Source organism: Mya arenaria, chromosome 6 (assembly GCF_026914265.1).
Source record: "Mya arenaria isolate MELC-2E11 chromosome 6, ASM2691426v1".
In the NCBI taxonomy this organism is placed as follows: Eukaryota; Metazoa; Mollusca; class Bivalvia; order Myida; family Myidae; genus Mya; species Mya arenaria.
In genome coordinates this window covers 5310875-5338559 of record NC_069127.1, presented here as the reverse complement: position 1 = coordinate 5338559, position 27685 = coordinate 5310875, and the positions used below count along the sequence as shown (strand labels likewise).

The window sequence follows — 27685 nt, the reverse complement described above, 5'->3', positions numbered from 1 at the left end:
TTGTTTGCACATTAAAATGAATTCATTGGTTATTATGAATCTTTGGATAGAAATTGACTAATCTGTAAACTTCTCGGCTAACCGACCAAAACAAAGAATTAACAACTTTTATACAAGTGGCTGCATTTTCATTGGCAACGGACATCTGACATCATTCAGACAGGACTGACGCTCTGTGCCGGCTAAACAACTTCAATCAGTATTCTTTTTTCACAAATCATACTAATATACTAGTATATTTGGTGGTTCACAAATTACAGAAAATAGATACACATTGGATACGAAAATTATAAATACGCCGCATACAAGCCTACTTTGTTGTCCTGTTCGTTTCGTACGGACTGTCGTAGTGGTTTACTGGGATGTTGGTTGGATTTGTTGAATACCACAAACACAACCCAGACAGCGTCGCTGTTATTACGCACAATAAGTGGCCTTCACGGGCATTCTCCCTTTCAGTGTCCAGGCGGTTGTCAGCGAAGGGTTGCGCCAGGTCGCCCGTCTTAGCAATGTCAAACGTTTGATCACAGATATCACATGGTTACTGGACTTAAACCGCTGGTTGGAAGTAAAGCGTAGAGATGAATTTTAATTTACGGCAGTAAAGGATTGTGGTTTTAAAAATAATTATATACTCATCATAACACATTCAAAGACATACCTCTACTGCATAATAAATGACAATACTGCCCATGAGAAAAGTATTCAATCTTTACAATTAACGTTTTAGTTAAACAATGCTATATACAAGTTTTACATGTACATGCTGCAGATCCTAATTTGTCAACAACAATGAGTATACCCCTTTTATTGCAGACTAAGCGACTATTTTTTAGGTCGTCCAAAGATGTAACTTCATATATGTTGTTTTATTGTTGAAATATCCGTTCATTTTGCAATTATGCACACGTTTGAACGCTGTAAGGGCATGTCTTTATCCCAGGTAAACAATTTATCTGCTTCCCACTTTATTCATTCATAAATCAGAAATGGCCTTATAGATACAGGTTATCTCAGTTATTTTATTATGTATAATATACAGTACAAAGTGCATATTTAAAAAAAATCAATATTTTTTCACATATTCGGTATTATAATTTTTAGTAAGGAATTATAAGATTTTTTTCGATTTTTTAAAAAAATGATTGAGTTTGAAAATCCGGTGCTAGTGTTGCTGATTGCAAATCATTAAATCGGAACAAGGAGGGCCATAGCTCAGTTGTTAAGTACTACGAAAGTACTTATCATAGTGTTTACGCTAATGTCACAGTCAATTCGATCACCGACAGGAATATTAATTAATCATTTAAAACGCAATGAAAACAGCGTCCGTCTGGTTATTACTTAATATTATTAATTGCATTGAACATCGGTTGGTGCGGAGAACATTAAATGATTAGCTGCTTATTGTGTCCCTGAACTTTCCATACAGCTTTTTTCAATAAGTATTCCCTGAACCCAGAGTTAGAACATAGTCATGTAGCTTTTACTAAAGTCGCCCTCCATGTTTGTGCAAAGTGCTCTTTGGGTCAAGGTTTGCCTCGCTCCCGTGCTGATTGTGTCGATATAGAGGTGCATTGCAAATGAGCCGAATTCTTTTTCTATCCGAATCCAGAAGACACAGCTCTGAGATATTTGGCATGTATAGCTGACTTCATTACCTCTTCAAATTGTGTTTGTGTGGGATTCAGAAACTCACAAACAAAGTTAACTTTTAACTGCCTGAAATTATAGCACGCAAAAATCAGCTAAAACGCTAACACCACTGTTCGATTCATACCCCTCGGCTCTTTACGTCTCAATGCCTTGACTCATCCTTGAGCTACAAGAATCTATAGAATGTCAAAGAAGTATGTGCAATGATTTCTTCGAGTAACTTTATCACCTTGAAAAGTAAAAAGCACATTCATAAATTAATTATATTACAGCTAACGTTTCATTTCATAACATTCAATATTTTAAGAACTGAATTAAGAATAGGTAGTGTGAAAAATCAAAACTTTAAAATACCATTTGTGCAGGTTTTTGAATAGGAGCATTTTATATAGTATAAACACCGTAGACGTAGGTAGTGTGTAAAATCAAAACTTAAAAATACATTTTGCTCTTATATGTTTGTGTTAAAATACTACTTAATGGGCTTTTAGGCAGATGACGAGTCAATAATTTAATGTTTTTTTTCAGGCAGATCCTGATTCAATACCTTTGCGCATAATTTTAAGTGTCTTTTAATATTTTTGGAGTTAAAAGTAAAAGTAGAAAAAAACAACATGCCTTGCATTTCTTCTTTGGTTATACTTCTTTAATGTAGAATGTGTTTGCACTGCCAGAATAATTCAATATTAGGTCGTGAACATGGCTCTTAGGTTAAGATTGACCTTAAAATAAATGAAAACAAAATCACAGAAAGCCTTCATTTTAAGACATTTTCTGCTACTTTACATCTAAATAAATGCATCATCACAATCAAATTCATTATTTTCCGCACTGCCTAGTTAAACTGATTTAGTCAAAGCATATTCGTACTTGACTGAATTAACAAATATTTCAAAATACGCACACGATAATTAATTTAATGAAGCAAACTCATTTAAAATCCGTGACCAGTAATGATATAACATTTAAAAGCGGTACAATTTCAGGTTACCACGGAAGTTTAACATTGAGAATTACCGCTTGATATCGAGTTTCGAGTCGTAGCGCTATTTTGTTTTAACTATGAACTTGTTTTGAGTGTTTGCGTTCACAATATTATCAATCGGACTCGTTTGGGAAATAAAAACGCTATTAAGCAATCAAAATTAAAAGCTAACTGAAATTGTGAATAAAATAGTGTTATTTAATGGATAATAAAATGTCATTGGTAAACCTTTTATTTTCTCATCGCCTTAATTTGTAGAAAATGTATGTAATGATAGTACGTAAATGGCGTATATATTTATAATATAAGTTAAACGTACTGTAGACACTGGTTTTTAGTTATGGGTTGGCCGTATTTAGTACAGGTGGGAGAACAAGAGGACGTATCTTTGGAATATATACCCGAGCGTAGCGGATATTTATTACAAACGTTCACTCGATGTCTATCCGACTAACCTTTTTGCGAACAATCTCAACTCACCGTATATCGCTACGTGTATATAAAGAAATTTCATGACCGTGTGACAAAAGAATTAACGTGAACAATTTCTAGTAATATAGTAATGTAGCGCACTAGAAGCGATATGTTTTATAACATATCTGAGTGAATCCGCGAATAATATGTCATGCAATGGTGTGAATTATTTTTCTTATTGTCCTAGTTAAATAATCGTTAACATATTAAATCACGACAAACACCAAATTTTTAGACTTTGTTAAAGTTTTGTTTTCTTACTTTGTGATCAATATCAATCGTCAACTGCCACAGACTTATTTGAACATTGCTTTGTACAGCCATGCCAAAATGAAAGCATTTTTAATAGTTTTACGAGCGCCCTTTGGCCAAATAGAGCAATTTCGGTCATGTTTCATATGAGTCAAATTAACGAAACAGCATTTAAAGTAAAAAAAAACGGTCGGCTACTTAAATATAAAAAGTAACAATCAAAATAGGAGTTCGTTTATAGACCGTTTCAACATTTCTTTTAGTATCGACTTATCACATTCCTAAACAGTTTTGTTTATATGCATATGAAGTAATAAATGTCTCTTGACGCGGATGTCAAATATTGTAGTTATAATGATATTGATATTACACTGTTTCATAATATAAAGTAAATCACTTTGTCGATTGAGAGCTTAAACAATATTTACGAAATATAAAAATGAAAAACAAATCTGTTTCAGAAAACAATGACATTCATTGGAAGTATAGGTTTTGTGATATATTGCCATTTGAATATCAAGTTACTTCAGGCGGCATCAACATATTCAAAAACAGGATATTCACAAACTACATCCTACCCAACAAGTCCAGATTCTTCATCCCTTTGGAATTTCACAACAGACGCATCAACAACATTATCACCAGATACAGAAACAGGAACAACAATACCAACAATCCCATTAGAAACAACAACAAAAACAGATACAACACAATTAACAACTAAATTTGATAGAACAACAATAACATATGCAACTATACCAACAACACTACCATACACAACAAAAATACTCGAGGCAGCATGGTCACCAACAACCCCATTATATACAATAACCACAAAAACACAATATACAACAACAGCTACAACAACAACATCAACAAGCCCACAAGAAACAACACCAGATACAACAACGCTGACAGATGCAACATCAGCTACAGCACTAGATACAGCAATCCCAACAGCTAAAACAACAGGTAAAACAACTTCAATAAATACAATAACCCAACCAGATAGAACACCAGATACACCAAAACCACCAATTATAGCACAAAATACAACAAACACAATAAATACGACATACCCTCAAGTTACAACACCAGGAACAGCACCAGATATAACACAAGACACACAACCAGATACATCGACAACAACTCCACCAGTTACAATAACTCCGCCAGTAAGAACAACATATACAATATTCCAACCAGTTACAACAACAGATACAACATCTCCGCCAGTAAGAACAACAGATACAACATCTCCACCAGTAAATACAACAGATACAACACCTCCACCAGTTACAACAACAGATACAACAACTCCACCAGTTGCAACAACAGATACAACAACTCCTCCAGTAACAATAACAGATACAACAACTCCACCAGTTACAACAACAGATACAACATCTCCACCAGTTACAACAACAGATACAACATCTCCACCAGTAACAACAACAGATACAACAACTCCACCAGTTGCAACAACAGATACAGCATCTCCACCAGTAACAACAGATACAACAACTCCACCAGTAACAACAACAGATACAACAACTCCACCAGTAACAACAGATACAACATCTCCACCAGTTACAACAACAGATACAACAACTCCACCAGTTACAACAACAGCTGCAAAACCTCCACCAGTTACAACAAAAGATACAACATCTCCACCAATGACAACAACAGATACAACATCTCCACCAGTTACAACAACAGATACAATATCTCCACCAGTAACAACAACAGGTACAACAACTCCACAAGTAACAACAACAAATACAACAACTCCACAAGTAACAACAACAGATACAACATCTCCACCAGTTATAACAACAGATACAACAACTCCACCAGTTACAACAACAAATACAACATCTCCACCAGTAACAAAAACAGATACAACAACTCCACCAGTAACAAAAACAGATACAACAACTCCACCAGTAACAACAGATAAAACATCTCCACCAGTTACAACAACAGATACAACATCTCCACCAGTTACAACAACAGATACAACATCTCCACCAGTAACAAAAACAGATACAACAACTCCACCAGTAACAAAAACAGATACAACAACTCCACCAGTAACAACAGATACACCATCTCCACCAGTAACAACAACAGATACAACATCTCCACCAGTAACAACAACAGAGACAACTCCACCAGTAACGACAGATACAAAATCTCCACCAGTAACAACAACAGATACAACAACTCCACCAGTTACAACAACAGATACAACAACTCCACCAGTTACAACAACAGATACAACATCTCCACCAGTAACAACAGATACAACAACTCCACCATTAACAACAACAGATACAACAACTCCACCAGTTACAACAACAGATACAACAACTCCACCAGTTACAACAACAGATACAACATCTCCACCAGTTACAACAACAGATACAACAACTCCACCAGTAACAACAACAGATACAACAACTCCACCAGTAACAACAGATACAACATCTCCACCAGTTACAACAACAGATATAACATCTCCACCAGTTACAACAACAGATACAACATCTCCACCAGTAACAACAACATATACAACATATCCACCAGTAACAACGACAGATACAACATCTCCACCAGTAACGACAGATACAACATCTCCACCAGTAACAACAACAGATACAACATCTCCAACAGTAACAAGAACAGAGACAACTCCACCAGTTACAACAACAGATACAACACCTCCACCAGTTACAACAACAGATATAACAACTCCACCAGTAACAAAAACAGATACAACAACTCCACCAGTAACAACAGATACAACATCTCCACCAGTTACAACAACAGATACAACAACTCCACCAGTTACAACATCAGTTACATCAACTCCACCAGTAACAACAGATACAACATCTCCACCAGTTACAACAACAGATACAACACCTTCACCAGTTACAACAACAGATACAACAACTCCACCAGTTACAACATCAGTTACAACAACTCCACCAGTAACAACAGATACAACATCTCCACCAGGAACAACAACGGATACAACAACTCAACCAGTAACAACACCAGATACAACACCTCCACCAGTAACAACAACAGATACAAAATCTCCACCAGTTACAACAACAGATACAACATCTCCACCGGTAACAACAACAGATACAACCTCTCCACCAGTAACAACAACAGATACAAAATCTCCACCAGTTACAACAACAGATACAACAACTCCACCAGTTACAACAACAGATACAACAACTCCGCCAGTTACAACAACAAATACAAAATCTCCACCAGTTACAACAACAGATACAACATCTCCACCAGTAACATCAACAGGGACAAATCCACCAGTAACAACAACAGATACAACATCTCCACCAGTTGCAACAACAGATACAACAACTCCACCAGGAACAACAACAGATACAACAACAGATACAACAACTCCACCAGTTACATCAACAGATACAACAACTCCACCAGTAACAACAACAGATACAACAACTCCTCCAGTAACAACAGATACAACATCTCCACCAGTTACAACAACGGATACAACAACTCCACCAGTAACAACACCAGATACAACACCTCCACCAGTTACAACAACAGATACAACATCTCCACCAGTAACATCAACAGGGACAACTCCACCAGTAACAATAACAGATACAACAACTCCACCAGTAACAACAACAGATACAACATCTCCACCAGTTACAACAACAGATACAACATCTCCACCAGTAACATCAACAGGGACAACTCCACCAGTAACAATAACAGATACAACAACTCCACCAGTAACAACAACAGATACAACATCTCCACCAGGAACAACAACAGATACAACAACAGATACAACAACTCCACCAGTTACAACAACAGATATAACAACTCCACCAGTAACAACATCAGTTACAACAACTCCACCAGTAACAACAGATACAACATCTCCACCAGTTACAACAACAGATACAACATCTCCACCAGTAACATCAACAGGGACAACTCCACCAGTAACAATAACAGATACAACAACTCCACCAGTAACAACAACAGATACAACATCTCCACCAGGAACAACAACAGATACAACAACAGATACAACAACTCCACCAGTTACAACAACAGATACAACAACTCCACCAGTAACAACATCAGTTACAACAACTCCACCAGTAACAACAGATACAACATCTCCACCAGTTACAACAACAGATACAACACCTCCACCAGTTACAACAACAGATACAACAACTCCACCAGTAACAACAGAAACAACATCTCCACCAGTTACAACTTCAGATACAACATCTCCACCAGTTACAACAGCAGAAACAACAACTCCACCAGTTACAACAACAGATACAACAACTCCACCAGTTACAACATCAGTTACAACAACTCCAACAGTAACAACAGCTACAATACCACCACCAGTTATAACAACAGATACGATAACTCCACCAGTAAAAACAACAGATACAACAACTCCACCAACAACGCCGATAACGGAGGAGACTAATATAATCACGTTAGGTAATTTTCATTAGCTATGTAGATTTTGCTAACAAATATATAATTACGGTCGACTGATTTTTAGTTTGAACAGTTAAAAATTTAAAATTTAGCAAGCAGTAGTTATTCTGCATAGACAAATATTGTATTTAGGAGGAGGGGTTGAAACCTTGATATTCATGAAACTGTATTCAAATAAGAATTTGAAGGAATTATAATGTTTTGTTTAAAATAGATCTAAGAAAATAACAGGTACTAAACTTTATTCAGGAGGTACACTTGTTTAAGTAAAGATTATCTTGTATCACAAAATATATTCATAATGATACGCATTTGTGGATTAGAGTGAATGAAAACCGAAATCGTTGGCAGTATAATAAAGTTATTACTTTTTTGCAATCTCACTTTAATTTGAACAGTGATTTATTCGATCGTGCTTGTTGCATTGTGCCCTCTAATTCTCCTAGGCAAGCGTTTGTCAGACATTATATTTTTGGTTTTATCATGGATACTATAATAACCACAAAACAACATCTGGTAACGACAGATGCATTTTTTATCATCTTTCCGATTATGTCACACGCTTTCATATTATTTTAAGTCAGCAAAATATATAACCAGACGATTATGCCGTTGCTTCTGTTTATAACTCGATGTTTCCAGTATACAATTACTAATTCAAACGAGCAAATATTAATTGATTTTCGTTATCAAACTAGGTTAAGAATAGCAAATGGAAGGATTAGTGTTGATGCTTATACTAGAGTTTGTACTTAATTTTAAAGCAATTGAACTAATAACAAATTATGATTTGATATTGTTTGTGCATTGCACCCTAAGGGGTACTAAGAGTGAAAACATTCGTTGCGAGTATGCACATCACGAGCCATTTCAATAATACAGTTCTTAAATGTATCTTGCAGTCTGTGGACCTGTTGCAACACTGCCTAATGGACAAATCAACCTTGAAGAAACAGCTAATACTACATTTGGTGCCACCGCTAAAGTAACGTGTAACTCTGGGTTTGATACCAGTACGCATCAAGTGACGTGTTTAAGTAATGGGTCATGGTCATGGACAGCATGTTCGCTGAAAGGTAAGCGGGACATCGCTGTGATTTATATGATACATTGTAAAAAACTTTGCCTTGTTGGCCGTTTATATAAACCGTTTTGAAATTAATTGTTTGATAAAAAAATCAGTAAGGAAATGAAAGGCGCGTACAGATAAGATGATATTGTTGGATTATAATAGTATTGCATGCTCAGAAAGATGAACATAACTAATGGGATACGTAAGAGTCTTGATGTGCTGTTTTAAAAACGTATATGCGCCTATTTATATTTCAAATCATATTCACTTTACTCACAAACACAAGTATTTATTATTTAGTTATTTATTTCAAAATTATCATATAGAAACATATGTTTACGTGGGAAAAGAAATATATTAGTATCTCCTAAAATTATATCAGTGTGTTTAAAGGGATCTGGTCTGTGATGTGTAAAAATGCACTTTTTACGGATGTTGTTCTTAAATATAACAAAGAGTGCGTCAAACCATTAGAAGTGTTTATACTAAAATAATGACGGCTTGAGACCATCAACAATGTTAATATTCAAATATCATCTTTGAAGTCAATAACGCTATTTCTATTAAGTAAAAGGATGTAGTGAGATTGATTGACTGATATTATCACGTGATGCGTTCAATGTGTTTAATATAACTTAAATATCCATAGGTCCCTATGGCTGAGTTGTTTTGATACCGGCTTTTTTCTGGACCGTCGGTAAAACCATGATATTTTTTCGCGGTAATTTAGGTATCAAAGAGTAAAAGTAATTATAAATATGTGTTTTCAGTTGCATTTTCGGGGAAATGAATTTTTGGTCATAATAAAGTTGAATATTTCCGTGGCATAATAGAATTAAACATTGGATGCATTTAACCAATGTTTAATTGCAGATTAATATTCAAATTGTTGTAAAATATCAATAAAAATGGTAAACTGCTATCCGTTTATTTTTTCATGATTTTACTGTTTTAATAATGTTGCCTGGTCAATGAAACGGTAAAAACAAATTTAAAAAATCCAAATATTTTTCTACGTTTTCATGTTTCAAATGTATCTGGAAATAGTTGGATTGAAACCGTTTCGAGAGTTATGGTTAGGTATTGACACTGAAATAGTCTTTCATAGTTGTTGTTGCTTACAGACTGTAAAGCGTTAAATGATCCACACAATGGAAAAGTTAATCATCAGAGTGGAACAAAATATCGCCAGAATGCGACTTACATGTGCAACAATGGATATGAACTGGTTGGAGATAGAGTTCGACAGTGTCAGGCCTCTGGGCTTTGGGGAGGAGCACAACCGTCTTGTCTTGCCAAAGGTATGTGTTTAAAAATATTAAGTACAAGTACATTATTTATCAATATAATACTATATGCATCAATACCTTTTGTGTCATTTCAGTTCCGCTTCAATAAGCATTCACTTGTTCATATGAGAAAGTAATATAGTTGTTATGCCCGGTTTCTCAGCTGGTACAAGAAGGATTTATAGACCGATTAAGATTACTCCAGTTGCACAGCGGTACTTTCTTGTAATAGTCTTATTCCTATTGAAACTCTTATTAATACTATAAACCGCGCTTATAATGTACGACAGGAGCAACTGGGCATATAATGCTAAAACCAATTGTTGTTCGTTAGAATTGTATTGGAAGGAAGCACTGACACTTATGTTTTACCGATACAAATTACATTTAACCAAATATTATGATAGAAAAGCCTCGTTTGACATGTAAAGACAACACGGACACAAGAGGTACTCTATGGACCATGGTTCTCGCCGGCATGACACGATTCTATGACTGCGATGATGGTTTGCACGGTGAATTTAGATTGATAGTTTTGCAAAATAAATAACAGTTTGCGAGTAATTTATTTCATTAAGTTTCATACATATTTATTCGAATGAAATCAAATAAAACTTTAGGTATTTGACTGATAATAAACAAATCTAATATCGGGCACCACAATATAAAGACTAAAAGGGAACATTACAATCACTCATACAATTATTGAATGAAAACAATCAGTCAAAAAACATACACTGACGACTTAAATAACACAAATAGTTTAGGAGGAATTTAAGCATTCGTTTATCAATGCTTATTTTGATCACCATCTTAGCGATAAACATTTAGAAAACTGGTTTGGAAATCATAGGGGATAAACATCAACGATCCTCACAACTCCTAACTGTTAACATATGTTTGTAATAGGTAACAAGTCTCGAAGATGTCGTCCAGACGGCACATGGGAGCGACCACAGTACAGCTGTATCAGAAAAGCAGTGGAGGACGTCAATAATAAAGTAAGATTTTAATTTTGAACACAAAGCTTTGGAAAAGTTGAACAAAGGAGAAGGTGTCAAAAGGTTCAACAAACCTATCTATTATTTTACAATAAACAAATAATTTAATGACTAAATATCTAAAACTACCCTAATAATATATATCATGGGTTACCGGTCCGAGATTACGCGTATTAATTATACAGCAATGTTGATGTCAAATATTGTTTTAAATCGCGTTTTGACGAGTATTTTTATTGGATAAACGTATTGTTTGATCATACATTTAATTGTGCATTTTGTATACGTCATATTGTTGTTTTGTGTGTGTGTGTTTTTTTCCATTTTACGAATGAATATCGTCAAAAAATTGTCGTACACACAGCTCAATCATCTATCGACGGACGTTAATTCTACAAAAGAAGATATTACAGAAGCACTCCAAGCTCTGTCCATTGTAACCGCGACACATGAGACAGATGCGTCATCAGCTCTAACTGATGGGGAATTAACTGCGCTGTCTAGTTCACTAGATAATGTTGCTACTCTTCTTAACTCGACAGATCTTATTTCTGCAAATATCACAGAGGTAATTTTATTTTTTATACCTGTATACCATATTAAACTATGTATTAGTTTGCCTTTAAGTCATACCTACCCATTATAATCATCAATCAATGTCTATAATGTGTCATAATAACTATTGTGATAAATAACGTTGACCTATTTTCAAACTTGTAGAATTTCATGGAATCAGTCAGCAATTTGCTTGATTCGTCAAACCAAGAAAGCTGGAAGGCAATGAAGGAAACAGTAAGTAATCGGTTATGCCTGTTCATTCATTTATTTAAGTCACGCTGAAGTTGTGTTTGTTAAGTGCATACTCCATGTATGAAAAGAGACGAACAGGTTTCACGCAGTCCTAGTGAATAGCAATCAGGCATGGCGCTTGTGGTTAAATTGATGTTCTTTAAGTCAAACTACTCAGATTTGTTCTGCAAACACCGATCTCCTGACCGCATATCGACATCAAATAAACTTGCATTACATCATGCCCCCTTCTAATAATATTATGTTGTGAGTTTCGCAATTCTTGTAAGCGAATAACATTGAGCCAATGTGAATGTATGGAATTAATTCTAATTGATCAGAATAACAATGGGGCAGAAAATATGCTGAAAGCTGTTGATTCCGTTGGGTCTGCTCTAAGAAGAAGTTTTGAAAGTTATGCTTACACATCTGCCACTATTATCAAGACAAATGTCGCCATGGAAGTAAAGAAGATTGAGAAAAGAAATTATGAGTTCCCTGCAATACTTTCAAATGAAAGTGCAACAGATTCTAACAAGGATTGGATTTATAACTCTCACAGTAAATTGACATTGCAATATAGTGCATTTGAAGGTACTGAACGTATGATCATTGTTGTCATAGAGCAAAAATTTATACTGATAATTTATGAAATGTTTTTCAAACGTCCTAGAATTATGTTGGAAAATAAATGGCCTCTTTCAATACGGATTTTTTAATGTTATTATGTCCAAAATCATTTCAGCATGATATTCGTGTAATATCAAATGAGTCGTTCTTACCCGACAATCACTAATTGACTCGGAACAATTGTTAAATAATGGTAACTTACAGATATTTCATTTCATTATCGCAAGGCAAAACCTTCATCAGCACCGCTGTTATGTATCGTGACATGTCTGACATTCTACCAACACGAAGAACAGGGTTCGTCCTTTCTGAAAATATATAAATTATGAAGTGAAAACCACGTCATCAATTTAGAAAATAAAATTGTGTATTTACTTTTTGTTTTCCTTTTGTTCGTGTGTGTTTCCATTTAAGTTGAAAGATTAACTTGCTTGAAACATTTCTATACATATGTGTTCACGGTGAATTGATGCACATACAAAAATACATCAAACTATATATTTTATTCCTTTTAAGGGACAAAAACCAACAAGAAATAAACGGGCCTGTGCTATCATATTTTCTCACCCCAGATATTGGGAAACTGGATCCTCCAATCAGAATAATTTTCGGTCACTTCCAGGTATGTGTTCATATGCGCATTTTAAACGGAGAAAAGGAAATATTAATTGAAGCCATGGGTACCGTTAACAGGTACAAATGTTAAGTAGTACCCCTATTAACATTTGTAAGAACAGGCGTTTGAATATTATACAGCTGGTAAAAATACTTCAGTGTACAGCATATCTCTATAATTTGCATTGTTTTGCTGAAAATAAACGATGTATAGCTTTTTTCTAGACGAACATGTCCGAGCCATCATGTAACAACTGGGAATTTGGCAAGTGAGTTTACTTTATATCTATGTTCAATTGCCATAACTATCTTGCATGAATGAGTCGTTTTGTGATATATATTGTTGTAAATAATGGCAGTATAGTTGGCAGGTATGTAAAATGTAACGTTTGTACTGTTGTAGTGACGGTCAAGCTGGAGGATGGACAACTGACGGCTGTTCCGTGAATTCCTCCTCACAAAACCAGACTGTCTGTGAATGCACCCACCTTACTAACTTTGCTGTGCTGATGAGTCCATTCGTGCAGGTATTATATTTTTGAAGCAGTACCAGTGCTACAAATATAAGAAAACTTCATGCTCATCTCTTACTTTAATAAGAGTTTTATTTATTGATTCTTGGTGATTATAATGAATCATTTTCATTCTTTGCCTCCTAAACAAAAAATAAGCTTTCATTATTGATATAGTTTGTATGGTGTTTATCTGACAATTAAAAGTACTTTCGAGATATGAGTTATATGCTTAGTCAACTCTTTGAATGTCCACTTCTAGGCAGATGTTGATTCAAACCCTTTGCGCATAGTGTCCATCGTTGGAATTGTTGTGTCCACTATCTGTCTTCTATTAACATCGTGTGTGTACATCTGCTTATGGAGGTACGTGTACCATATTTTAAAGATGTTTTATCTGTGTGTTTGTACAGGGTCTTATATTTTACCTATCTTTCCCTGAAGGTACATGAAGAACGACCGTGCTGTGTTGCTTCTGAACCTCTGTATTGCCCTGTTGTTCTCATACATCATTTTCCTGGCCGGAGTCGACAGAACGGAAAACAAGGTACATTTATCGCAGAAGTATTCTTTAATAGTTCTAACTTATATGCTCTTTTTAAAGTGACACTCTTATTCCCAATCTATACACACACAAGTATAACAAGCATAAATTTTGACTATTAAACCTTTAACTTATGACTAAATGATGCATTGATGGAAAATATCAATTACTGATAACAAGATTATAACCGTGTATTTTATAGCAGAAAGCGCAAAAATATTAAATGATCGGTGAATGCTAAAATATTTACTGTGGTCTACTATACTCTAATAAGGTAGAACTACCGTGTTTAATGCTCATTTCTTTCAAATTAAACTCGGTTTCCTTCATAAGAACCATTGTTTTCGACATGGTTATTCTTATTTGAGAATATTACTGCATATTTAAGCATATGTATATATTAGAATCTATCTTGTTTATACAGGAGTCTTGTACAGTAGTTGCTGCCTTGTTGCACTATATATATTTGGTCGTGTTTTGTTTGATGCTGGCGGAGGGAGTAAACATTGCATACTCAGTTATGTTTGTATTTGCTACCAGATCAAGGGTGAGGCCACTTGCTATCGCCTCATGGGGTAAATATACATATATATTACTGTATTTTTATTATAACATACTTTACTCTCTTTGTCTGTATATATCGGGCCCAACTGCTAAAATCATAGTTACAATATGTAATCAATGTAAAGTGTTATTTTGAAATAACATGTTCTGATAATAGTGATTACCATGTATTATAGTGTGCATATCTGTACATGTAAAATACAATAGGTATTTTTATTTTTTCCATTCCAATAGTTTCACCAGCAGTTATAGTCGGAATATCACTCGGAGTAACACAGACACGAGGATATGGAAGTACTGACTTGTGAGACAACAATTTGTTTTTGTACTGCTGTCTTTAACAAAGGAAGTATCATAATATCCAAATTAAAATATACATTACATATTACATCGGCTCAACGTTACTTTTGTTTTGAAAAAATATATTTCAGCTGCTGGTTGTCTATATCCCGTGGTGTTATATGGGCGTTCGTGGCGCCTGCTTTGCTCATTATATCGGTAAGTTTTAAGTACATTTTTGTTCTCTTATTGGCTGACCACGTGCGTTGTTTTAAATAGCTTCAGTATTTACATATAATATTGTTATTTCTCATTTTACTTTTCTATTTCAGTTAAATATTGTATGTTTGTTCATCGTTTTACGGAAAACGCTGGGAATGAAATCAATGGAAACTAAGATATTGACAGAAAAGATTCAGTAAGTCAAGTTACTAATGTTATATTAGTCTATGGATACTTTTGTTTTGTTATATCTTTGAAATAATACAAAAGATCGGACAAAACACTGAACAAAAATAATTAAAGGTCACCTATTTAATTTATCAAACATAGAGTCTAAAATGACTTTCGACCAGAACCTTTTTGGAATATTTTACTTGAACTACTAAATGTTCTGTCAATTATCTTTACAGGACCAGCCTTCGTTCTCTTTGTGTATTAATTCCTCTGATGGGTGTGTCATGGATTGTGGGCATATTCTACATCAACGAAGATCTGTACTTCATGCAATATCTTTTTGCCATTTGTAATGGTCTTCAGGTGAACATTAATACATATACATAATTTTGATAAAGATGGTCATGTTTACTTAAATGTCTGTGCTGTTATTTTATTTTATATTAATGCGAATTATATTGAGCGTCTGAGCTGAAACAACTTGTATATGGTATTTCATTTATTTCAGGGTTTCTTTATTTTTTTATTCCATTGTGCGCTGAATAAAAAGGTAATCCTGGTTTCATTTTCAGTAAATGTCAATGTGTTATAGTGAATTGAGTAAATATGTGTTTAAAGATGGTTCGGTTGCTTGTACGTTGACAGTCTGAAAATATCGACGGACAAAAGTAAACTAGTATAAACTTACAGACCCACAACGCATGTCAGATGAGACGAAGGCGTCTGAAAAGGCTTCGCTCAACTCTACAAACGTACTATGTTTGCTTATTTGTGTTAAATATTTAGTTATTGGCCTATATTTGATGTTTTCTTTGTAGTTGGTTTCGTTTTTATAAAACGTTGATGTTGTAAATATTAATAAGCTTCGGTAAGAAAGACTATGAACGTGTTTTTACATTGCATTGTAACATTTATTTTGTAATAACTAAATAGAATCAATGTTAAAATTAGTTCAATTGTAAGAAAACGATTACTACTGAACATGAAGAAATGTTCAATTCTTGATAGTATTTATACAAACTCATAAAAATGCACTTATTTTCATCAATAGTTATACTCTATTGATATCTTGTATTTTTCAGAAATGTCCGAGTGAGCAGATTTTAGAATCTAAAGATCTAAGATGTGAGCAAGGCGGAAACATTTTAAGTCAAAGGAACTCGCTCATGTTTATTGTAAAATGCACTTTTTGTATGACGAAATAGTGTCGCAAATCCTTAGGAGTGTTTAAACTAAGATAACAAAAAACTTGAACCCTTCAGCAAATATTTGATCAAATATCGTTTTTGAAGACCACAATTTTCAAAAGCGTAAATAACGGCTTTGAGTGATTCGTTGTTGCATGATTGGTTGATGTTATCAATGTGCTGTTAAAATGTTAAAATACCTAACACTTTTTTATAAGTCCTGGTGGCCTATTGGTTAAGGTATCAGTTTTCTACAGTTTTCCTGACTTTACCGGCGTAGGTTCGCACCCCAATAAATTATACTATTTTTTTTCTACAACTACGATATCATTGTGGGCAGTCGTGGTCTTTGCTCGGTTGTATTGCATAATAGTAGTCATTTTTATTACGATTCCCCATACATGAACAGGACAGCTCTACGATTTAAGACAGTAATTGCTTGGAAATTAATGATTGAAAGAGAGTTATTAAAGTAAACGTGAATAATTTTCCTTATTCGTAAATAATCAGTTCGTAGAATAGGCTGTATTCGTATGACCAGCGTAAGATACGAGTCGGCATATGTACAAAAGTATCAAATCTGTACCATATGTTTTCAATTCATCACGTGTTATGCCTCTATGGGGGATTAAATGGTGACAGTGTGAGCCAGGCTTTTTGCATGCATCATATGAATCTGGCACTAACTTCTAGCGTGATATTAAACATAGAATAAACTATCAAAGGCAAACTTTTACATTCTGGAATATAGATATTTCGGAAGCAAATGAGAATATTCAGCGACAGTATCGGTTTAATTGAGTCGATTCGGCAACAATTTGACAGCAATGGTAACATTCAGTACTATTAACGCCCTTTGTACCGGCTTAAAAGGAAATCTATTTTCACCGTACACATACTTACTATAAATGACGTACGATTCAACCCATAACAGCAAATATGAATGTCATGTCTAGCATGCTCAACTTGAATTTAAAATATATTCTCGATGAATCCTCAGGAACTTACGAAGCTCGACAATTTCACTTGCCAGCTTGGTGCGGAAGCTTTGGTCATATTCAACGTCCGCATGTGTTAAGCCCAACGCCTACCTCACACTCTTACACAGCAAACAGAATGAGTATGACTTTGGAACGCGTGCCACAGAGATATGATAAACAAATAGTGTCCTGCAGAATGAAGATCTGGGTCCTATTGAGAATAATTTGGATGTGATAAAAGGTGTCAACATTTGTTTGTGGAACAATTTAAAGAACAGCTATATACGTGTGATTTCAGAAATTAATCGTGATTTTTCGTCCTAAAGCATTTCTGACTCCATGTCTACTATGTGTATGATAATGGTGACATGGTTGACGTCATGTTTTATAGATATCATCATTATTTTTTTTATAAAGTAACGCACTACTTTGCATTGTACCATTAGACAAAGGAAGGGAATTCTTACAATTATTTTGTTGCCATGGTTATCATATGATCGTTCCCGGGGTAAAATAGATTCTCTTGAATAAACTACATGTAATACGTTTCTTATCGGGTTACAGGTAGTGCATACTAGGAACAGGAAATATCATTTCTTTTTCAGTATGAATAGTTTTCTTGGACCGTAACACCTTCAACTTCAGGTATCGTGTAGACACACGCAAGAATCGTTAGATTTTTCCCTTATAAGACCTGGAAATACAGAATTAGAATTACGACTATCATTTGCAATCAAGCATTAATTTATTAGACACCAAATGAACCTTAAAGTTCGCGAAGCAGTATGGTAGTTCGTCATACTTTAAAAAGATCGAAAATGATATTAATTCAGTTAATTGTTATTTTTCGTCTTATGAAATTGCTACAGTTTTTTCACAATTTGTTTCCTACTAAATTATAATTCATGAGCACCACAACCTATTCATTGGCACCACAACGTTCAGAAAATCGAGCATAGTTAAGAAATATTACACACCACTGAGGGTCATATGACATTATAAGGACCGGCCAGTCAGCCACCGAAAGTGTATTTGGACCGAGGCGCTAGCCGAGGTCCATTCACCTTCGGGGGCTGACTGAACGGTCCTTATAATGCCATATGGCCTGAAGTGGTGTGTTATATTTCTTATATTATACCAAACATTTTTCATTACCATTTAATATTTTTAAAGCGATTTAGATGTGTTTTATTGAACAAAGCTAATAATGTTTATTTGTGACAAGTTTTCGCCGTTGTGAAAATAGCAAGCCGCACTTACCCGTTGTATTTGTATGACGTCAGCGGTCCATATTACATTTTTGGCGAGGTCCGGACCGGCCAAAGATATGATATGGACCGGTGACGTCATAAAACTGGATTGTCATCAAAATACAGTGATATACGGACCGATCGAGTTTATATATACAAAGAAGGGACACATTTATGTGAGTTATAATATTGCAAGTTATGCAAGTTCTAGACGATCAGATTAAAAAAATATATATTCAAAACATTTATATCTAGAACAATTCATTGCCAGTCCTCTGTGGAACTACATTCTCCATTTTTATAATTTACTCGTATAAACCTCTAAAAATGAAAAATAAGAAACCATACTCACTGTTTATATCAATATTCCAATCATTTGCACTATAACGGAAGACGCGTTGGAGCATTTTCAACACATAACAAAATGTTGTGGCTCCAATGATTGCCCGACGTATATATGAACAAAGTACGAAAGCGGAATTCGCAGACCATAACTAGATAGCCTGTGCTAGTAAACAGTATGAAAAGGTAACTGGTTGCAGTTCTGGGTACTTCCTATCCTGTTTTTAGTCTTATGATATTTATATTAACGAAAAAGGTTTCGCGAACTAACTACGTGAGCTAGATAATTATTGCTGAAATTAACAGGTTATTTAACGACAGTAATAAGCCACCATATGTTAGGGTAAATATATTTGCAGTTACACATATAATTTATATATACGTCCACACACTCAAACTCATATATTTTATATATTTATTATTCTTGTGAGTTTCATTTTATTAAGCATTATAATAAAGCATAGATACTGAATATGGTTATGTTCTGTTAATATTTCACCACGGTATTTATAAACATCGTTTTCGATTTGTTACATATTAAAATTCGAAAAATTCATTATATCTGACGTGCAAAATCCCAATCATATACGACGTTGCTCATAAGTTTTATTTCATCATTCTCATTCATCCTGATAAATCTAACCTCTGATTCAATCGCAGCAAAATCGAGTGCAAAACTATATAAAAATATTATTTTCTGATTTCATCGTCGACCAATCAGAATGCTCGTTACATTTAGAGTACTTAACTATTGAGCATTGACCATCGACCAATATTACATAATTTGCCCACAAAGATGACAAAGTTGGCCATTAACAAATATCGCGCATTCCAATACACTAGTCAAATTAAATTTTAAAAACTGACTAAGACTGTCATAACTTATTCTTAAAGGAAAAATGCATTTAAAATACGCATAATGAAAGGTCAGTTTCCCTGGATCTAAATAAATCAGATAATTTGAAATACATGTATGTTTTATATCGATAGACAGATAAATACCATACGTTTGTCATTTTTTATATCAATGCCTCGAGGGTTTTCAAGTACGCTTTAAAAAGGACCAAAATGTAAATATCACATGAACATTGAAAAAGAATCAAATGAAAGAAGACATATTTACCTATCAGTATTATAGGAATTGGGAAGATATATACGAACTGGGAGGATATATTATAAATAAATGAGCTACGCCGGTTTAAATATGTTTGCTCCTAAATGGATTCTGCATGAGCCCAATTGATGGATGTATTTTGGTATGGCAAGTTTCCGTCATCACCTCTATATTAGTATTTAAACGGATTGAAGAAGAAAGAACAATATACGCATAAAACATGTCATTCAATAATCATACAAGTATGAAAAGCTGGACTCTTGTCTCAAGTCGGTTGTTTACAGGATTTCTAATTGAAATTGTTTTGTAAGGCTCTTTTTCATTGGTAATAGGCAATCACCACCGTCTGCCGACTCCAAGAGAATCTATAAGAATCTTAGCTTTTTGCACTTGAATCGAAAATATTGATACAGAGACTGAGAGTGCTGTACATACAGCATCATTGCTCTGGTGTACGAAAATGTATTTCCTGGTCGGCACGACATCAGGCATATAAGTCAGAATCTGGCCGATATCCTGTAGTCAGCTTTATACCATGTAAATACGTCAGTTTGACGTCAAATCGGGTCGCTATCCTAACGTCGGGCTTTATATCAGCAATATTTACACCATAACTTCTTAAATGAACTGCCTTTCGGCAATTGCAGTTAACATCCGATAGACGCAGCATCTTCGGATATGTTCGGATCACGAATCACCGCCTTACAAGATACATGGTAATTGTTTATCTTGTTATTGTTTGTATCATGTCAGCAGGTCCCGTAAACAATAAATACCCATTTTAGAAAGTGATAATTTATGATATGTTAAATGAATTGTTGCCATAAGTGTTTCAATTTTACGTTTAAAAATGGATTCAAGTGGTTGATCTTTTCCCGCGTTATTGTGACGTCACTTGATAAACTGTTCGGTTACAGTCGGGTTGTACTGAAAAACTGTTCCGGTTACAGTCGGGTCGTACTGAAATGAAGTATTTTTAACAATTCTTGAATGAACTTTTGGCATTGGTGTAAATATAAGTAATGATTTGCGGGTTTGATGTCATAATCGGGGATATGAACGCAATTGGGCTGGTCAAATTACGCGTAAAGTCCTTCGGACCAGCCCAATTGCGTTCATACCCCAATAATAACATCAAGCCCGCAATTCATTCCTTAAATACATCGGATTAATTTCCATTTTTAAGAATATGTCGACATATATAGTAGTCACAAGGGACCTGAATATATAAAACTATACTCGGTACGATGCTTGTAAGATCTCCGGTCAAGAGACAAACGCGGAGGATATTAGTCCCTATCTATGTAGGCCTGTTGGCCACAGCCGGACAGACGTATGATATTACAGACTCTTGGTTTGTAGCATTGATGACCATGAGGCTGACCGTGTCCGTCACACGATACTCATATGCAAAAATAAACTGTAGAAAACTCGTGAGCATGTATTTCAATGCACGAGGATGTGCCTAGTATTCTTACCAAACATGTGCAAGAATAAACAAAAGAAACCTCTTAAGCATGTATTTCTATGCGCGACGATGGGTCTAGTATTCTAACTAAACACGTCACGTTTCTCTTAGATTATGTAGTACTGCTTTGACAATTGCGTTAAAACGGTAAAAGTTTGCATTTTCAAAAGTAATGAGCATAGTGAAACTACAGTTGAAAACAACAGTGCCAATACATTAACGAAGACCATGTTTGGGGCACAATGTCACGAACATATAAACCATGGTAAGGCTTTAAAAACACACAACGTCACAATACAATAATGACATTTTACAAATACATAGAGGAAAGTTGTTTGATTCAGTGTAAGGTCGCAATATATTTCTTATATTTCACCTCGTGAGCACCAAAGGCTAGATTGAATAGAATATAGAATATTTATAAATGATAGAATATTGTGCTCACGAGGTCAAATATTTTGCGATCTTACACTGAAACAGACACTTTTTTAGCATGTATACTTATGTGAAAAACTATGTCTAAAAGGATATAAAATGACATTTAAGTGTTGTTTTTCAGAGAAGTGCGCCAAATTATATGCGAACGTAACGTCAATTCGGAAATGACGTCGTAGAAATTGGGTCCCAGCCCTGTGCGCGCTAACGTTTGATTTGGAATTGAGATCGGGCTAAACTTTCAAAGCAGTGAGAAATTTCAAAATGTTATTTTACTGTCTGGTACAGTGGAATATCACTTTTTGGTCACTGATAAATTTGTTCACCGGAAAGCTTATAATAAATAGAGACATATTTATTAACACGGTCAGCGGAGCAAAAAGACAAATTAAATTTCCTCGATTTTATGAAGGTATATGTTTACGAATTGATGTGGTGACGTTATTTGAATATCGTTCAGTTGTGTTATTGTAGCTTCTAATATATCACAAAGGCGTTTATATTCATATAGAAACAATTTTATTTCCTCAAGCATTGAAGAGCAAATTGATTAGCAACACATACTTCAATGATAACTAAACATTTATGCATACTTAGTTGATACCAACTGACTTAAGATTTTAGTGCAGGTTATTGGTAGAATCGATATTTTTATTTCTGTATTTGTTATTAACTTGATAATTTGACTTATCAATTTCGTTTTAGAGAATCGTTATCTAGCATGGACGGTGTAATCTTAGATGCTGAATAAATAATTGACACACTCTTGCTTACGGTATTTTGAACAGAAAACCAAAAGCCATTACAAAGGCACGTTCACGTTTCCATCTATTTGTCAGCTGTTACAGGTTGCAGATATCTGATTTCAAATAACATAATTTGATCTAGTATATTTTAGTTCCAAACAAATGTATAATTTCAAATATGGAATCTGATGATGAACTTAATCTGCTCCAAAACCACCACTCATTACACCCACCTACACGCAATTCACTAAAGAACTGTACTTAATTTTGAAATATTTCTTGTCCCTTTATCAGTTACATATAGTTATTTTAGTAAAGTACGTTTTCCATGCTCTTCTTCAAACAACAATGAACTTATTTCCAATTGTATATTTTCGTTTTCGTGAAAACCATTCTCTTTTTAATTCAAAGTCACTTTGACCCTCTATAACCAATTCCGACATTGAAAGTTGTGAAATCATTAATGTGCTTTGTTTACGAAAATGACACTGAAAAAAGTCAACATAAATGAAATGCCATGGATAGACATATATATGGACTCACTTTGTGTGTTATCTCATTTGTGTCTGAATTCCAAAACAAATCTCTTTTTCATTTAAAAGCGTGTACACGCCAAAAATCAGTTTTGTTCGATCGAAATAGGTGGAAAATTGATTTGTACAACATGGTTGCAGATTCCTGCCATCGCTAAGCTATAAGGAAAATATTTGCGTTAATGAGGAAGGAGTTGACACCATTTATGCCAAATAATTACTTAAATATGATCACGTGGAGTCTTTGTTACTAAGGTAAGTAACATTCTAAAATCATATTTGGCTAAATCACTCTTTTTAGACTTGGATATAGGCTAGCGTTATTAAAATAATTCCTTCTATTACAATCAAATGTAATTTTACTTTAATATGGACATATATTCTAGACGATAGTAGAATAAAGTTGCTTAAAAGACTTTGTCCATGAAACATGTCCATTCGAAGTGCTTTAGTTCCTGCCGTCTTAACGGATACCGGCGGGTGCAGATGAATTTATTTTATACGGATTATTTTACGAATTAATCGGTTCGATTAGTAAGAAAACTACATTCTTAATGGTTAATCCTTTGGAAGTATTTTGAAAATCACCGAAGTTTCTATTTGATGGACACTGTTCTTATAGCTGTAACAACAAATGTCAGACACAATTGCTGGTCGAACAGGACAACTGTTACATTATTATAGCGGAGTTTATTCTAGATGGCTAATTGATAAATGTTGAGGTGAAAGTGCAAACCTTCAAGCCATAGAGGTGGTTCCTGTGTTAACCATATAGGTAAACCTGGCATTTGTGTCTTAAATAGTCATGATCTGCTCCTGTTCATAATGTTTGCATTTAATGCAGTATCACGTGCTAACTCTGTCTGGACAGGAACCGATCTGTAATGATACGTGTTGTCTCTATGTTGCAAAAATAATTTCTCTGTTTAAAGAAGACCTTAATAGCGAAAGCTACAGAAACTCAGTAAGAAACAGTTTAGATATAAACCTGGTTTAATGACACTGGGTAAGCGCCAAAGACATAGAACAAAAAAACACAAACAAGAAACATGGAAGAACTGCATAAAACTCCACAAGCTGCGCATATTATATATAAACTATGAAAGTGGCCCTGAAGGGCCCCCGTTCAAAAACTAGGTATCTTTATCAAGGATTGTTAGGTGCTGCCTTGAAACGGTCCGTACAATGTAAATTTACTGGGGGTTTAAACCAGTTCATGTGCACAAACCTCAAACTTATCCTAACAATCCTAAATAAAGATAAAACGCAAAAGGTCAATCTTATAAAGTATGCATTAACTTGAGGAAACCTAACAATAAAACAAATAATAAACCTATAGGTAAACCCCATGTACTTCTTTGATTAGACATCCCAACTCAATCTGCAGACGGAGCAATACAATTGTGAACACCTAATGCAAAAACTTTTCAAAGATACCATGCAGTCATTATTTGAAACTATGAACGTCACACACAGTCTGCCTTATAAAATAAAAGATTTAAAACTGTGTGATCATAAAGTTTCATAATAAAAAGCATCATTGTACTAAAACTGGGAACAAATAAAGAAAGCTTATTAAAAATAAAAGCGACATGAATTAGCTAATCTTTCCTTCCAATTGATTTGAAAATGTAAAATATTTGAAGAAAATGAAGTCACATGCCAAAACACTCCGAGTCAGCCAAAAAAGTTTCAGCCAAAAAAGGTTTTAAAGATAACATGAATTAGCAAAATCGTCGTAAAATCAAAGGACTGAAAGCTTAGTTATTGTAAGGATACTAAATTCAACCCTATATTTTGTTTCAGGAATTCATCTTCAAAAACTAGAAGGCAAGTGCTCTTCAAATTATTGCCTTTATATCCACGGTTTAAATAAAATCCATTGAGTCTATCTGCCAGACAACCTGCTGGAAACATTTTAAATCTACAAATTTTCTTTAAAACATCACCATAATCGGGATGCTTAAAGTATATATAGCATATCATATGTCCGGCATCACAGTTTCCACTTCGATCGTTTGACTAAAATTAATCAAATACTATTTTAACATGTATTTTTGTCAAGTGATACGAAAGTGCGACGAATATTTTCGCATATATGAATGAAAAATACAATCCGTTCCACTTCTATGATCATATCTATTTCAATGAAACACATGTTCATCAACTAAAATTACGTGCAATCTAATATTTAAAATATATATGCCCATGCTGAACAAAAAAGAACGAGATATATTCGTGCTAGCGCAATACAATGGGTATGATACATGAACGTATGATGATATGAAATTGTAAAACAAGTCACGCAAACAATTTTGGTAAGCTTCCGGTATTGCTGTTTTACTGATTTTGAGTATACACAACTCATCTTTTCAAGGGAGTTACTTTTGTATAAAGGAAAAAAGATACTGAGTTAATCTTTACCATTATCCGTTGATATAGTTTTGTGGGAAAATACTTATCCATACTTATTTTAGTTATGTCAGTGTGTTTTCCTTTAGTGTAAAATATGCAAAGAATTGATAATAAGACTGACGGGACTTTCCACCGTTTTTTCGGAAGATGCGTGTGCAAGATCATAGGCGACATGTTTTCTACGATGATGTGACATTGTAACCGCAGTGTTTTCTTTGACTATTAGGAAATTGGAAATACGCATTTTGGGAATGTAAGTTCTTATTATTTTCTATGACTAGATTTTTAAAATGTAAGGATTTTAGCAAGATGATGATTTTATCGGAACTACCAAGATAGATCAAGTTGGAATTAGTCTATAGGCTAAGCTGAGTGACCTCATAACAATGATAACATAAACAATAACTGGTTCACTACTACTAAGTTTAAGTTCAATACTAGATAATAATACTAATACTACTTCTACTAATAATGATAATAATAAAATAAACAATAATAATAATTAAAATAATAATAATTGCAAATTAAAAATGACAACCAAATTTTTAATTCTTACATTCCTTTCGAAATGCGCTTTTCCATCTGTTTAATCTCCACCTTTTCTAATTATAAAAATATGTTTTTGTATAAACGGCCAATTCATGAAATGACATGCTAACAAAACTTCGCTTAGATGGTGACCATATTTTATTGAAGGATTGGTTTGATCTTTTATTTCAGATATACAAAGATGGCGATTGTTTATGATTTACTTGTGGCTATAATTCTTTGCCAATCCACAAATGTCGTATTTGGAACAATAAGAACGACCCCATTGAATACACCCACCTCCGATGTTGGTAGGTGCAACACTGTTAGTAACCCCCTGCAACGTCTTAGGTTGTATCTTTTCCACCAACTATCGGAATATTTTAATTAAAACAAAAACTTATTAAATACATTAACGAAACATTTTTTTATTATAATCACAAAGTAATTAACGCAAGATGTATATATTTGAGGTTACATTGGCATTACGCATATCAAACAAAATCACTCCGCATGTTTATAAACAATTTAATTGTGCACAATAATTGCTTTTATTTGTAATATTTAAGCAAGGCATATTTTTATTTCTTATTTTGTGTAAAGAATTCTTTTAATTAATGTGTTTATTATATGACGACTCGTGACAAAATTGACGTCTGTTTCCTATTTAAAAACTACGTCTGGTTGCTAATTGACAACAATGATATCAAAATCTGTCAACTTTGTGCTATAAATGTATAGATATAAAAGAAGGAGTGTGACCATTGCTTGAGACTAGACAAGCGAAGTCCTTGTTGTATAAGACCTTTGTCACAATCCTTCAAGAATTCCGCTTTTCTTGTTTTGGAATAACTTTCCAGTTTGGGCAAAAACTTACATCAATGTATAAATCATAGATATTCCAGGAATCATATTGCCGTGGTACATTAGCTGTTGAATATTTACTTCTATCACCAATGTTACAAAGAAATATTGATTAAAAGTAGCATTGATACTGTATCAGAAAATGTATTTATGTTTTACTGCAGATTGCGGGATACCATCCCAAATCCCCAACTGATGGCATAGATATGAAGGAGTTACA

The 27685-nt window shown here is 34.2% G+C and overlaps 1 protein-coding gene across 1 annotated transcript; it reads left to right on the top strand.

The window, feature by feature from the left end:
- The first annotated feature begins 3834 nt into the window (after positions 1–3834).
- LOC128236951 (mucin-2-like) lies at positions 3835–17868 on the top strand. The gene is made up of 18 exons (XM_052952095.1): positions 3835–7912; positions 8815–8988; positions 10109–10285; positions 11183–11274; positions 11639–11842; positions 11995–12066; positions 12405–12624; positions 13266–13386; positions 13712–13835; positions 14083–14186; positions 14265–14367; positions 14789–14939; positions 15163–15232; positions 15360–15426; positions 15540–15625; positions 15840–15966; positions 16112–16153; positions 17791–17868. Exons 1-18 carry the CDS (start codon positions 3835–3837, stop codon positions 17866–17868), a joined length of 6090 nt encoding a protein of 2029 aa, XP_052808055.1.
- The last annotated feature ends 9817 nt before the right edge of the window (positions 17869–27685 follow it).

Coding starts and splice junctions, on each gene's coding strand:
- LOC128236951 (XM_052952095.1), top strand. CDS start 3,835: ATGACATTCATTGGAAGTATAGGTTTTGTGATATATTGCCATTTGAAT. Junction 8,989..10,108: donor GACAGCATGTTCGCTGAAAG/GTAAGCGGGACA, acceptor TGTTGCTTACAG/ACTGTAAAGCGTTAAATGAT. Junction 14,187..14,264: donor GTGTACATCTGCTTATGGAG/GTACGTGTACCA, acceptor CTTTCCCTGAAG/GTACATGAAGAACGACCGTG.